The sequence below is a fragment of the Hyla sarda genome, chromosome 2, assembly GCF_029499605.1.
Source record: "Hyla sarda isolate aHylSar1 chromosome 2, aHylSar1.hap1, whole genome shotgun sequence".
Taxonomy (NCBI): domain Eukaryota; kingdom Metazoa; phylum Chordata; class Amphibia; order Anura; family Hylidae; genus Hyla; species Hyla sarda.
Window position 1 is genome coordinate 336,240,097 of NC_079190.1, and position 15,549 is coordinate 336,255,645.

The window sequence follows — 15,549 nt, forward strand, 5'->3', positions numbered from 1 at the left end:
GAACTTGTAGTCCAGGGGCTGAGGTGCAGATCGCACCGGGTCATTCTCTAGAGACCCGATGCGATCCGCATTTATTAACTGTAAAAGTCGGCGGTACAAGCGCTGCACTGCGCTGTCACCGGCTCATGTATACACTGTCATAATTCATAATCCCCACCGCCGGGAGAGGGGAGCTCTGATTGGTGGATAGCTATTAACCAATCAGAGCTCCCCTCTCCCGGCGAGGATTATGAATTATAAGAGCTGTATATAGGAGTCGGCGGGCAGCGCAGTGTAGACGCATGTACCGCGGCTTCTATAGTTAATAAATGCGGATCGCAGCGGGTCTCTGGAGAATGATCTGTTGCGATCTGCACCTCTGCCCTTGTACTACTACTCCCATCATGGGACAGAGTCTGTCCCATGATGGGAGTAGTTGTAATACTGCAACGCTGAGGGGTGGCACTTGCACATCCCCCGGCTGCGGGACATTTAGAACTACTACTCCCAACATGGACAGACTCTGCCCATGATGGGAGTTGTAGTCCAGGGACTGAGGTGCAGATCGCAGCAGGTCATTCTCCAGAGATCCGCTGCGATCCGCATTTATTAACTATAGAAGTCGGTGGTACATGCGGCTACATCGCGCTGCCACTGGCTTCTATATACAGTACACTGTCATAATTCATAATCCCCGCCGCCGGGAGAGGAGAGCTCTGATTGGCCAATAGCTATCCACCAATCAGTACTCCCGTCTCCCGGCGGGGATAATGAATTATGGCAGTGTACTGTATATAGGAGCCGGTGGCAGCGCGATGTAGACGCATGTACCATCGGCTTTTTAATTTAAATGCGGATCGCAGCAGATCATTCTGGAGGTCTGCTGCGATCCGCGTTTATAAACGGCATTCAGTTAACCTGGCGATGCGCGGCATCGCACGGGTTAACTGGCAGAAGCCCCGCTGTTTCCAGCAGGGGACAACTTCTGCAACACCCCACAGGACCATCTGTCGTCTGGTCAGTGATCACTGTGATTGGTCCCTGTGGACCAATCACAGTGAATGAGCTGACTGGGGGGTAAAGTTCATTTCCCCTGCTCTGCCCGCCGCTAGAAGTCCGGGCACAGCAGGGGAAGATGACGCCGGGAGCTGCGGCGGTGACCGCGGCACTTACCGAACAGCTTGAGGCATACGGGTTGGCGGCGGCGGCATCTGCATCAGAGAAGCTCTTCACTGCTGCTTCTGGTAGTTTAAAAACTACAACTCCCAGCATGCCCAGACAGCCTTTGGCTGCCTGGGCATGCTGGGAGTGGTAGTTTTGCAACAACTGGAGGCACACTGGCAGGGAAACATTGTCTGTTTCCTAACTCAGTGTTTCCCTACCTGTGCACCTCCAGCTGTTACAAAACTATAACTCCCAGCATGCACTGACAAAACGTACATGCTGGGAGTTGTAGTTTTGCAACAGCTGGAGGTGCACGGGTTGGGAAATACTGAGTTAAGTAACAAACTCTGTGTTTTGCAACCAGTGTGCCTCCAGCTGTTGCTTAACTACAGCCCTCCATGATGGGAGTAACTGTTTAGGAACACGCTGCCTTATATGCGCTCTTCCCAGGGGAGAGCAAAAAAAATTTACTAACCCATATTTCTTGTTTTTCTTTTCTTCTCATTTCAGATACGTGAATGCGGAGGATTACGTCGGATTCGGTGGACTGCGACGATGACCAGCGTTTTTTTTTTTTTTTTATTTCAATAAAATGGTTAACGAGGGCTGTGGGGGAGTGTTTTTTTTAAATACATTTTTTTTTCAATGTGTCCGTGTTTTTTATATATACCCGGCACGGTAGGCATCAAACTGATCAGGTCCTGACCGGACCTAAAACCGTAGTGTACTACGGTTTTAGGTCCGGTCCCGAACCACATTCGGGTCATAACTGAGCCGACCGGAGTCACCGTTTGACTCCGGTCGGCTCATTAAAGTAAATGGAGTCACGGGCTGATCCGGCTGAGGTACGGGAGTGCCCGGTTTGCCCCTCCCCTCTCCGGATCCACCACCCGTATGTAAAAAAACGTGGTGTGAATGCAGCCTTATAAAGCTATAGCAAAGTGGAAGCTGAGCTGTGATTGGTTGCTGGGGGCTTTCTCTCACTAAAATGGATAAACCAGTGCCTATATCTTCTGGTGCTTTACTCTCATATACAGAGTAGCGCCAGTTTCACGCTGGTTTTATATACACGCTGGTTTTATATTTCACGCTGGTTTCATGTCCGTAAATGTTGGCACCCCTGAAATGTTTCTATAAAATTAAGTATTTCTCACAGAAAAGGATTGCAGTAACATGTTTTGCTATACACATCTTTATTCCCTTTATGTGTATTGGAACTAAACCAAAAAAAGGGAGGAAAAAAAGCAAATTGGACATAATGTCACACCAAACTCCAAAAATGGTCTGGATAAAATTATTGTCACCCTTAACTTAATATTTGGTTGCACACATAACTGAAATCAGTGGCTTCCTATAACCATCAATAAGCTTCTTACACCTCTCAGCCAGAATGTTGGACCACTCTTCCTTTGTAAACTGCTCCAGGTCTCTCTTATTGGAAGGACACCTTTTCCCAACAGCAATTTTAAGATCTCTCCACAGGTGTTCAACGGGATTTAGATTCCTATTAAAAATAAAAACTGGGGGGAAAAAATTAAAAAGCTCAATGTGAACGTAGCCTTGGGCTACATCAATGTTTCTCAGCCAGGGTTCCTCCAGCTGTTGCAAAACTACAACTCCCAGCATGCCCGGACAGCCTTCGGCTGTCCGGGCATGCTGGGAGTTGTAGTTTTGCAACAGCTGGAGACACCCTGGTTTTGAAACACTGGGCTACATATTATGGACAGGTGATTGCATCTGCATGACATAAGTCCCACCCTGACCACAATCTTCATAGAGAAGGAGGAAGGCGGCCTGTGTTCTAGTGCAACATTTCCCACACAGTGTGCCTCCAGCTGTTGCAAAACCACAACTCCCAGCATATCTAGACAGCGGCATGCTGGGAATTGTAGTTTTGCAACAGCTGGAGGCACACTCAATTGGAAACGCTGTCTTAGGGCACCAGTGATGATGTAAACCAGATGTTCACCGCAGACAAAAGCCCTGTCAGGGTTATCATAGATGGGCACCTCATGCTGGGCTCTGCACCACTGATAAAGATGACCAATGCCTGGCAGGGAGCCGGACACGTAGCAGTGTCTGCTGGAGGAGGTGGTAAGAGGGCACATGTTCTAGAACGCAAGAGAAAATAACCGCATTGTGTGTTTAATCCTCCAGCTTTATCGTAAACTTCTCCAGCGTCAATCGGTTCATGAAAAGGCGCAGAGTTCTTCCCCCAACCCCGACACGCGTCTGTTCTGCCGAGTTCCCATTGGCCGAGGGAACTGTCAATCTCACGCCCTGACTCCCGCCAATCCTCGGTGAGCGCGTCCTCAGATTCCTCCGCCTATTGGTTGGGGCTGGGGGAGAGCTGTGACGTCCCATGGAAGTTAAAGTGCTGCTGGTAAAGTGAAGTGTTGCAGTGCTGGAGCTGCGGCTGAGAGGTGAGTGTGTAGTGGTCGGTGACAGCGAGCGCTCTATGTATAGACTGACGCTACTTATCAGGGCGCCGTTACCGCATGTGTGTGTACAGTAGCCGGCCGGCTGGAGGAGCTGCTGCCCGTATCCAGGGCGCTCACGTGAGCTGTGATAAGGTTAGCGGTTCTCAGGGCGTAAATGTTACGTGTAATATCGGGGTGAGGGATCCGGCCTCCTGCAGTATTTCAGTGGTTATGGGTCTGCCCTTACATGTGCCGGGAATAACGCAGTAGACTTGCCCGAGGTGACGCTCTGGATGCCCAGCCTGTCATCATACAATGGGCGCTCTGGCATCACCACCAATCCTAGAAGTCCTGTCAGCTGGCTGGGCACTCCACTGGTGTACGGACTGTAGGATTGGCAGTGTCTTCTGCTGCCTTCAATTTTTGGGGTGACTAAAGGTAACCCCATCTGGTTATAGAGGTGCCCGTGTAATGGTGCGGTACTATTCCTGTCTGTTTTTGTTTTTTCCCCCCTTCATCTTTAGTAAAATTGTAAGGCTAGGTTCACATCTTGATTTACCCATCCAATTATCAGACCATAAAATTGGACGGAATCGGATTGCAAAAAATTGTATTCTGTCTGATTTTTCCATAAAATTCTGATCCCGTTTTTAAAATTAATATGTATGTTCAGTTTTGGTCGCCTGTCCATAAAAGGGACACTGCGGAGTTGGAAAGGGTGCAGAGACGCGCGACTAAACTAATATGGGGCATGGATCATCTTAGCTATGAGGAGCGATTAAAGGAGTTACAATTGTTTAGTCTTGAGAAGAGACGTTTAAGGGGGGATATGATAAACGTATATAAGTATATTAATGGCCCATACAAAAAATATGGAGAAAAACTGTTCCAGGTTAAACCCCCCCCCAAAGGACGAGGGGGCACTCCCTCCGTCTGGAGAAGAAAAGGTTTAGTCTAAAAGGGCGACATGCCTTCTTTACCGTGAGGACTGTGAATTTATGGAACAGTCTACCTCAGGAACTGGTCACAGCAGGAACAATTAACAGCTTTAAAACAGGGTTGGATACATTCCTGGAACAAAATAACATTAATGCTTATGCAGAATTATAAAACTATATCCTTTCCCCTTATCCCCTTACACCCTTCAATTCCCTGGTTGGACTTGATGAATGTATGTCTTTTTTTCAACCATACTAACTATGGCAATTAAGTTTTATATATTTGAAGTGTGTGTTTTTGAAGTCTATTGCGCATGCGTACAAAAATTGTGTGCGATTTAATCTGATAGAATCGCACAGTCACACGATTCCATGCGATTTACATAAACATCAACAATAAAAATTGGGACGCTATTTTGAATATGGATGAAAAGTTGTCAACCACGACTTTACCTCCGATCTTAAATCGGATGCGGATCAAAACTGATGCATTTGTTGCCTCTCATTAATGAATGGAAGGCAGTGGATACGACTTGGCGTGGCGGATTTGTATGATTTCAAATTAAAAAAATCGTAAGAAGACTGAGGATGGTAAAATGGTGATGTGAATGCACCCTTAGTATAAAACCAATAGTGGTGCAGCAAGTTAAAAATGTAGATTCTGTATTACCACTGACTTTAAAGGGATACTCCACCCCTAGACATCTTATCCCCCATCCAAAGGATAGGGGATAAGATGTCTGATCGCTGGAGACCCCTGCAATATAGCATGCGGCACCTACCGGTTTCTGCGCTGGAGGGTCTGGGTCCCGACCACGGGAACGGAAGTTTGGGATGTCATTCCCCGCCCCCTCAATGCAAGTCTATGGGAGGGGGCGTGATGGCAGTCACGCCCCCTCCCATAGACTTGCATTGAGGGGGCAGGACGTGACGTCGTGAACTTCCATTCCCGTGGTTGGGACCCAGACCCTCCAGCGCTTCCGGAGCAGAAACAGGTGTGTGCCGCATGCTATATTGCGGGGGTCCCCAGTGGCGGAACCCCCGCGATCACACATCTTATCCCCTATCCTTTGGCTAGGGGATAAGATGTCTAGGGGTGGAGTACCCCTTTAAGGAGTGTGGCCGTGTGTATGACTGACTGACTGCTTCTCTGCTGACTATGGGGGCTAGGCACCTCGGGACTCGGGACCGCATTTATAATACTGGCGGGTCAAAGTTGTCGGACATATGCTGCCCAGATTTAAACTGAATATTCATTGTAGTAATCCGGGCCATGGCATGTGGTGGCACAGTGCAGATTTAGATTCTTCATTTTCTCTCAGTGAGGAAGATATGGGTCCATTAAGGAGAGTACCAGCAGTTTTGAGGAAATTAAACTTAGTGATGTTATTGCTAAGTGATGTTATGTAGTTATCAAAGCAAAGGAATGTATGGCAAGGTCAGAAGCCTTATACAGCCATTACCTTGGTTTAGAAGTCAAAAACCTACTGATGGGTTTGCTTTAATTGCAGGGGCTTACCACTTCAAAGTGTACTGTTCATTGACAAACTTTATTATAATGAAGAAAATAACATGTATATTTGTAATATACATTGGTTAAAAAATGTATTTTTGTTCCTGTAGCTGTTGCCTGTGTGTCTTTGTGCCGTTCCCAAATACAGGAAGTGTGAGGAAAAGCGGGGCTCTGTGCAGTGGGGCTCTGTGTTACACCCCCGACTCACACAGCAGGATGATTGACAAGCCAGGAGCCTGCTCAGAGCCCTGTTTGCCCTGCCCTCCCTGTATTTGGACTCCTTACATAGACACACAGGCAATAGCTGAAGGGAAAGCTTTTTTTTTTTTTTTTTTCACCCAAAAATATACACTTTATTTGGACAAGTTGTAAGTTTAGGTCCTGCCTGCTAAGAAAGAGTACCTAAGGCCATCTGAAAATAAAAAAAAAAGTTAAAATGCATGATCATTGAATATATTGGGGTGTCTTGATCACAATCCTCTTTACAGTTTCTTTATATTTTCTTCTGTTCCTGAGATATTTAGACAAGATATAGGAAATCAGTCAGATTGGCGAGAACGTCATTTTGAATGGGAGGGAACCTCAAGTAATAGGTGGGGGTGGTAAGTGGGGGCTGTTTTATTAGGCATACAATCCCTGTACAATCCCATCACCTGATATATTAATTCCCCTCATTAAAATGAAGTCCACACCCATCTGACTGATTCCCTGACTTATCAGAAAGATTGAGCCCTCATATCTCAGGAACTGATGGGCTTATCAAACTGTAACAAGGCCTTTGATCAGGGCACCACTAACTTTTGAATGATTATTAGGGCTGGCCACAGGTCATCCCATGTAGGACCGCATGTAGCTAGTAGTGCCTCATGAAAAAGCACTAAGATGTGTATTTTACTAATGTTGTATCTGTCAATATTCATGTCTTATTCTTTTTGCTTCCTCAGATTGACAATGCCATGAATAACTATGAGATGCATTCTGGATGACTCCTTGCATTCTTGTTGTGGACTAACCAGTTATATCTCCTTACTCGCCCACTTATTTTTTTTTTTCTGGTCTTTCTACCTTTTTTTTCTTTTTTGACATTCGAGACGTTGTGACTCTACTCACTGGTTCCTTGCACCACCTCCCAGGATCATGTTTTAATAAACTGTCATTTTGACAAGCTGATTTGGGGTTGGTGTAGTTTTGGCCTTTTGAAGGGTTACGCTTTGGAGCAGTCACTCAAATTTATTTTTCTTTCCCGCCTCATCATATCTAGGTGATTAATGGGGAGCGACTGTATCTCTTTAAAAGCCATAGAGGGCAAAGACTATTTTGGAGTGCTCTCTCCAGAGCGTGGGCGAGTGTCACCCTTGGCATATAAGTATTGTTTTGACTATATACAGTCTTAAAGGTCATCACAATGCCTCCTGTTTCTGAACATCGAGATGATGGCGGTCCCACTAACATGGTCCATCCTGCTTTAGAGAGCCAGGAACACCTGGATGCAGATAACAATCCTCTCATGGTAAACCCAAATTTTTTGGAGACAGATGGAAGTGAGGTAGTGGTCATAGGTTCCCGTGCAAATACCAAAGGGGTGCAAGAAGAGGATGCCTTACTGGAGAATGGTAGTCAGAGCACTGAGAGTGAAGATCCAAATATTGAGCCTTCTTGTGAGGCTGTGGTGCCGCTGAAAGAAACTTCATTTTCTATTGGGCTTCAAGTTCTCTTTCCTTTCTTACTGGCTGGATTTGGAACCGTGGCTGCAGGGATGGTTCTCGACATAGTGCAGGTAAGCATTGTGCATTCTGTTTAGTATAGATGACAGAATTTTATTTCTGATCCTATCTTGAAGGATATTGCTGTTTACACAAAGTTTAGAAATTTGTAGTGTAAAATTCTTGTATATTTTCATGAATAGTGGGGGAGATTTATCAAAACCTGTCCAGAGGAAAAGTTGCCCATAGCAACCAATCAAATCACTTCTTTAAATGGGCACTGTCACAAACTTTATTTTTTGATATGTTGTAGTTCTTATGTACTACAACATATCTCTAATATACTTTTTTTTTTTTTTTTATTAAAAAGGTTTCATTTCCATTTAAAAACCGGCTACTGAAAAAGGACTGATTTTGGAGGGGGGGGGGGGGGGGTGTCAGGACCCCCCCCCTGAGCGATGTGCCGAGATGCCTGCTAAATGATTTCAGCAGGCATCCCAGTCCATCCCCAACCGGCTAGCGGCGGGGACTGGAATTCCCACGGGTGTATGCATCCGCCCCTTAAGGACTTAAGGACTTGGGATGCAGGGCATATGCATACGCCCGGTGTCCTGAAGAGGTTAAGTGGTGGTCTTCCATCAGTGAAACGCCAGTTGAATAAATGCTGCAATCTCAAGCTTTTTACCCGACCTTGTATTTTACAACAGTATTTAGATTTATTTTATATTGAAGGTACTCATTTAGTGTAATGTTTGTGTGCATACTGTATACTTCAACTGCATGTGGTTCAGCCAAAAGTGTGCCCAACATCTACATGTGAACATTAGGCATCTCCTTTTAATAAAAATGTTCTAAGTTTGTGTTTAACTTTAACGCCTAAAAGTTTGGCAACCAGGGAGTCCTCCTTCTGGTCCTGATGGCAGATTGTCTCCTGGCAGAGACAAGTTAGGAAATGCAGGTGGGACCTCAGCTCAGCACATTGTATAGAGTTGTATATTTCAGTTCCCTTTGAGCGGAGTTACACTGTAGAGTCATGATGCCTTCAGTGCATAGTGCTAAATATTTCTTCTCACAATCTAGAGCTTCTACCCTATCCTTTGGATAGTGGATACGTTTTTCCCCCCATCATATCTCTAAGCTCTCCTCTATAGTCTATACTATGTAGACCCTTTCTGCATATGCATTGGGAAAGCTCCTGGTGCAAATACCTATTGAAGTCATAAGCCCCCATTACTCTAACAGAGACCAAATCTATACACTGTAATCTACTTCATGCATCAGGCCATAGCACAAATGTGTGTTGTCTCCCTTCCCCTTTAGGCTGTACACTGCCTTATAGCTCAGTTATGCATCTGGTAATACCCTAAACAAATTAACAAATATTAATTTGTATCAGCTGAGTTTGAGTCAGATTCAGCCTCCTATCTGGGCCAGATGTCGAAGACCAAGCCCAGTGAAGATGAGGAATTAAAGGGTTACTCTGCTACCCAGTGTCTGCAAAATTCCACCTCACACAGGAACATTGAGTTCCTGGACCCTGCGTGCGGGCTTCCGTGTTCAGGCCCTCCCCCTTGTGATGTCACGGCCTGTCCCATCAATGAAAGTCTATGGGAAGGGGGTGCGACGGTCATCACACACCCTCCCATAGACTTGCATTGAGGGGACATGATGTCACATGACGGGGCATGACATAACGAGGGGGCAGGCGTGAACATGGAGGCCCGCACACAGCGTTCAGGAACTCGATGTTCCAGACGCTGGGGAGCGGAGTAACCCTTTAAATGGTGATGTATAACATCACCCCTTATCTCCTTGTGCCAAAGAAAAATAAGCATTGCTACGTAGCGGTGACCGTTCAGAGTCTTAAATTTACTTAGTGGTGGCATGCATTTACTGGACCATTGTATGTCTGCTACTCATTAAGTACAGAAGCAGGGACTTCTGTTTTTGACAGGAGTCACTGCTCTCTTACAGGTTTGCCCAAAATGAATCGCAAACAAAAATTTAGCTTCAGACAAAAATTATGCGAAAAGAGCTTTCATTAGTTATATTTGCATCTAAAATAAAATGTCACGCTATAACAAATATCTAGTTATTCAGGTTTGTCAATAATTTAGCAACTTGACATTCTTGGCTTGTTACACATATTGAAATGAGACCAGTAGGGAACAACTGCTCCACCTATAAAATAAGGATCAGCGATGTCTCAAAACTAATTAACAATTTTATTAAATAAAAGTGTTGAAGGGATTAGACTGGATTAGGGAATCATGGCTGCTTTCTTCTATAGGGCCTCACCTGTCAACTAGTTTTATGTTGCATTGCAATTCTACTGAAGTTTTATTTTTTTTTTTATTTTTTTTTTCAGCTGAACCAAACTATGGAAAGCTTAATCCCTTGTCACATACATCTGTAATATGGGTGCTTTACCACTATAATAACTTTTGGCTGTACAATGAGGATGTTGAATTATGGCGGCAAAATCTCCCATTCACACCAGGTTTTGAGGTTCTCTTGGCTGTACGTCAGCCAAATGTCAAAGAGCAATGCCGATATACAGCTCAACCTGTTTCTGACATGCTCATAGGTTTCAATAGGCCAAACAGTTGATTTGTGACTACCTTCAGTATATTTCCCTAATTTATATACTGTCTATGCAAGAGTCAAAAAACCATGGTCTACTGCTTTTCGAATCCTGCTCAGACAGCGTGTACATTTGGGAAATAGACCATATGTAGTCACAACTAGACTCCATCTGGCTCATTGAAGTCTTTAGGCCTATGGGGCTATATTAGGTACCCCCAATGGGTTGCGTCTAGCCTGGGTACAAAAGGACATACAGTTGGGCATTGACGCATACAGGTTTCAAATTGCATCCTGCAGTCCATTTGCCACAAATGTAGTAGCGGAGTCTGTAAATCCTGCACAGTTGTAGGTTGCCCAAGTTTGTATCTTAGCTGATCCTATAAATGCCCCATTGGATTTAAATTTGATGACTGAGCAAGCCAAATAAGTGTTGCAATCCTGCAGAGACATTCTTGGGGAACCATTGCTGTGTGTGGATGAGCATTATCTTATTGATAAAAGCCATTTGGAAGCCTTGCCATGAAAGAAACCCATGTGGCTGCAGGATGTCCTGCACATATCGCCTTTTATCCCTACTAAGGGCAACCAGCTGTCCTATGCGATGGTTCCCCATATCACACCAGCAGTTGGGGCAGATGCTCCACAGGATTAAAGGGGTAATTTGATTCTCAGCGTTTGGAACAAACTGTTCCAAACGCTGGAGCCGGCGCCAGGAGCTTGTGATGTCATAGCCACCCCCCCTTATGACATCACACTCAATGCAAGTCTATGGGAGGGGTTGTGACAGCTGTCTCAGGAACTTGTGACGTCATAGTCCCTTCCCCTAATGATGTCACACCCCGCCCCCTCAATGCGAGTCTATGGGAGGGGGCGGGGTGTGACATCATTAGGGGAAGGGACTATGACGTCACAAGTTCCTGACTCCAACGTTCGGAACAGTTTGATCCAAACGCTGAGAAAACGGATTACCCCTTTAAAGTGCTCACATGAGCCTCCATACTTGAATCTGACTCTGATCCAAACAGAACCTAGATTTGTTGATAAAGACAATAAGGTTCTAGTCAGTAGCAGTCCAGATCTCTTGTTCACGCCGCCACTGCAAACAAAGGCTGGTTGTCAATGGCAGTACACGTAATGGGTGCTGTTAGGCTGGGTTCACACCACGTTTTTCAAATACGGTAACTGTATACGATTTTCCGCAAAAAAAACGTATACGACCGTATCCTAAACCGTATTCCAAATGTTGTGTACGATTGCATCCGTTTTGCCTCTGGTACGGTTTTGCCGATTTTTCAACCATAGGCAAAAACGCTGTCAACCACGTTTTTGCCTCTGGTTGGAAAACCGTATGCGGTTATTTTAACATTGTCTATGAGAACCGTACACAGAATTTCAGAATACGGTTGCACACGGTTTTTCTAATCTGTTTTTGGAGTTGACACATGCGCAGATTGGAATTTCAATAGAACAATAGTAACTTTATTAAATTGCTGGAAAACTAATTCCAACAAAATAGCAAAAACTGTTGCAAACGGATAGAACCGTACAGGGAAAAACCGTATACGTTTTAATTTGGAGTCATACGGTTTTTGCCATACGTTTTTTAGCGGAAACCCGTATGCGGTTACCATATTTGAAAAACGTGGTGTGAACCCAGCCTAACACAGTTTTTCCCTGTTGACTTCAGCTGCATAACCACATGGCAAAGGGACATCACTACTTTTCTGCACGGTCTCCTGTCTACCATTGGGAGTGGAGTTGTGAAAGGTTGGGTTGCATGGTTTTTGATGATGAAATCCCAATCCAGATATTTGCAAGCAAAAAACCTAAGCGGTTATGATCTGTGTGAACATGCCCTAAGGCTGTGTTCCCACAATGGTTTATAAACTACAGTAAAAAAAAAGGTTTTGTAATTTGTACATTTATAAATAATGGTTTGCGAGCCGCTGCTAATAAGGCTGTGCTCACTTATTGCCACCAGTGCAATTTTGGCATGAATGAATGGGGGGGGGGGGGGGGGGGGGGGTCCTGCAGCAGTACGGCAATGTGTGTACAGTCTTATAGTCTAGCATTCAATTTCTTGGTAATCTAGATAGACAGCTTGGCAAAACTGTAGTAAAGGGGGGGGGGGGTTATACGACCTCTGTGATGGGTGCTAATCTGTTGAGTTATCACCATTTCCCTGGATTGTCATAGGTGCCCTTTAGTTAACAGAGGTTAATTTGTCTGCAACCTTCCCTCATTGTTTGTTTGAACTCTGGTTGAATTAGGGTTAACCCAAATTTTGGCCTGTAAGCTGTTATGTTTACCATACAAAAGAGTTGTATACTGGAACATAATACTGAAATAACTGTTAAATGTCTCCCAATGAATGTTTCCTCTACTTGCTAATCCAGGCTGAGCTCTATTGGTAACAGCTTTGTATCTTAATCCAGGGATCAGGTGATTGAGATCTGCCTTCCGGGAGTTCCCCTCCACCCTTGGGTGAAATAAGACTCTCGCTGCTGCAGTACATGACAGGGACAGTTGGCTCAGTGTCCTTTTAGAAATATGTGCTGCCTAAACATGGAGGGTGGTAATGCTGTGTGGACGTACCCCCCCCCCTTTTTTTTAATTTATTTATTTTTTTCTATTTCTCCCTCTGTTTTCTGTAAGGTGGGAATTGTTTTACAACAGTATCGAAATTTGTTACAAATCCTTACAAGCATTACTTACCGGGTCTAGTAGGGCTTCAGACACTTTTTTTTTTTTTTTTTTTTTTTTTTATTCTTTTAGGCTCTTGCATGTTAGATTACTCCACTATGATTTTTAATGGAAGGTTGAAATGTATAATTTTATTATTTTTTCCCTTTTGTGTGTATTCAGATGACCGGTGTAAACAGGGCCTAGAGATAGTCATGAACATTCTGTGTTCTTTACGTCACTATATAAACATTACAGGGGAGAGTTGGTTTGGTTTTTATTTGGATGTGACTAACAAAATGGTCCTATATGGACCCCATTCTTCTGATAGGAATGACAAATATAAAAGACATTTGTCAATCTTAGGCAATAGGGAGCCAATTTTGGGTACATTCACATGTACAGGGTCTGCTGCATATTTTCTGCAACTGACTTTGCTACCCATTTAAGTCAACGCTTAGCAAAATCAGGTGAATAAAATATGCAGCAGATCCTGTATGTATGAATGTAGCCTTTAAAAGGCTTTTCTTAGCCATATTTATTGATGACCAACCCTTTGAGCAGGCCATCCAATAACAAATGATAAGCTGTTTGCCGCTGACTGTAAAACAGCAGGAAGTAGACAGCTCTGTAAGTTGTGTAGGGATCGACTGATATCGATTGCTGCATCGGCTTTTGCGGGCCAGAGACCGCCGCCTGCTTCTCTTCCCCCTGCCTGTCCAGGGGTCCTCCCTAGTCCAACCGCCACTGCAGCCCCATTGCCTCCCCCATCCCCGGTTTTATAACCTGTTCCCGGGCTCCGGCGGCGTCCTGGGCTGTCACTGTGCACACTGACGGTGACGTCGCATTGAGGACATCAGTTCGCAGGACGTCACAGGAGCCAGAAGTAGCGCAGACCTCGGGAACAGATAATTATAAAACCGGGGATGGGGGAGGCAATGGGGCAGCGGCGGCGGTCTCTGGCCGGTGCGGAGGGCGGAGCCTTATCGGCAATAGTAATTTTGTTTGCTGTTTAAAAATAGATATTGGAGTGAAAATCACAAAAGAATTGTGAGAAAACCGTCACACACAGGTACAGACACTATATTATGAATTACAATAACTTTACAGCCCCTGTAGCATAGTCAAGTAAAAATTCCTGGAATACCCCATTTAATACAAGGTCTTATAGAGACATGGAAAGCAACACAAACGTAAGCACACGTGTCATGGATAAGGTCAAACGTGGGCATCACATGGACATCTGGTTCTAACTGCCCTGCCAAGAGATGGTAACATTACACTACAAGTGGAATAGCCAAGAACTGGTACTATAAAAAGACCATGAGAATATAGATGTGCTTGTGTAGAAGGGTGTTCCAATCACAAAGCAGAAGTATATAATTGGGCACTGCCGTTTGAAGAAACTTTGCATAGATCAGTAGTAGGAAAAACTTTCCTGTTCTCAATCTTTTCCCCTATTCCCACCCCACCTCTTCTCTTAAAATCATCTGAGCTTTGTCCTGTCTGCAAAACTAGTACGGGGGAGACTTGCCAAATCCTGTGTAGAGGAGCAGTCGTGAAGTTTCCCATACCAACAAAAAATTGCGTATTTTTTTTTATTTTTTTGTCTTTTTTAAATGAAGAAAAAAAAGCACTGGTTGCTATGGGCAACTGCTCCTCTAAACAGGTTTTAATAAGTCTCTTCCCCTACAAATCTATGGAGGGGGACTCCCCCCTGCAAATTACGAATTAACCCCTTAATGACGTGTACATCCTTGTGACCTGTTTCTCAATGCACCATGATGTAAATTTACATCCTAAGGGGCATTCAGACTACAGAGAATACTGGAGCTATGATTGACCCAGATTGGCTGGTCCTGGCCCTTGGCTAAATAGCTGAATTTGGTGATTTCACTGATGTCAACCATTCACCCATTAGATGCTGTGATCAATACTAATCTAGGCATCTAAAGCAGTTGCGGTTCTTGGATACACTCATTTGGACCAACCTCAGCATGATCGTGGGGGAATCGTCAATGAGTGAAGATGGTAGCAGGAGATACAAGTGGATCACCAATAGTACTGATCAGTGCAATGCCTAGCAATCCAAAGAATTGTATTTTTTTTTTTAAACTAGTTTAATAGCAAACGCGCGCACACACAACATATTTTGGTATAGCAGCGTGTATATGGCAGAACTATTAAAATATGAAAACAAGAAAAACAAAGTCCAAAATTGCTGATTTTTGGTCATATCACATCCCAGGAAAACTGACCCTTTCCACTGACAGTAAAACAGCAGCAAGTGGACAACTCTAAGTTGTGTAGTGACCATCAGTGTGAATGGGACCTAAGGCTACGTTCACATTGCTGCCGTGTTACCATTCTTTCAGTGCTAAGCAATGGAGCCAAACTAACCTTTGTTTGCACAATGGATCCCACCAGGTCCTATTGACTTGAATAGGGTCTGTCAGGTGTCCTCTTAAGTGCTGCATTTTATTTATATTTTGTTTTTTTGTTGTCTTTGTTCTTCTCTCACTTTCTGTCCTTTAGTGACAGAGCTCCTTTTAGGCAAGTGAACA

The 15,549-nt window shown here is 44.4% G+C and overlaps 1 protein-coding gene across 3 annotated transcripts in view; it reads left to right on the top strand.

Moving 5' to 3' along the window:
• Positions 1-3,437: 3,437 nt before the first annotated feature.
• The window catches only part of SLC41A1 (solute carrier family 41 member 1), a 62,497-nt gene continuing 50,385 nt past the window's right edge, over positions 3,438-15,549 (top strand). For 2 of the 3 annotated variants that reach the window (XM_056558026.1, XM_056558028.1), the window contains exons 1-2: positions 3,438-3,566; positions 6,959-7,791. In XM_056558026.1, coding sequence (XP_056414001.1) covers positions 7,420-7,791 — 372 coding nt within the window. In that variant the 5' untranslated portion in view covers positions 3,438-3,566; positions 6,959-7,419. The other variant, XM_056558027.1, reaches the window with a different exon arrangement.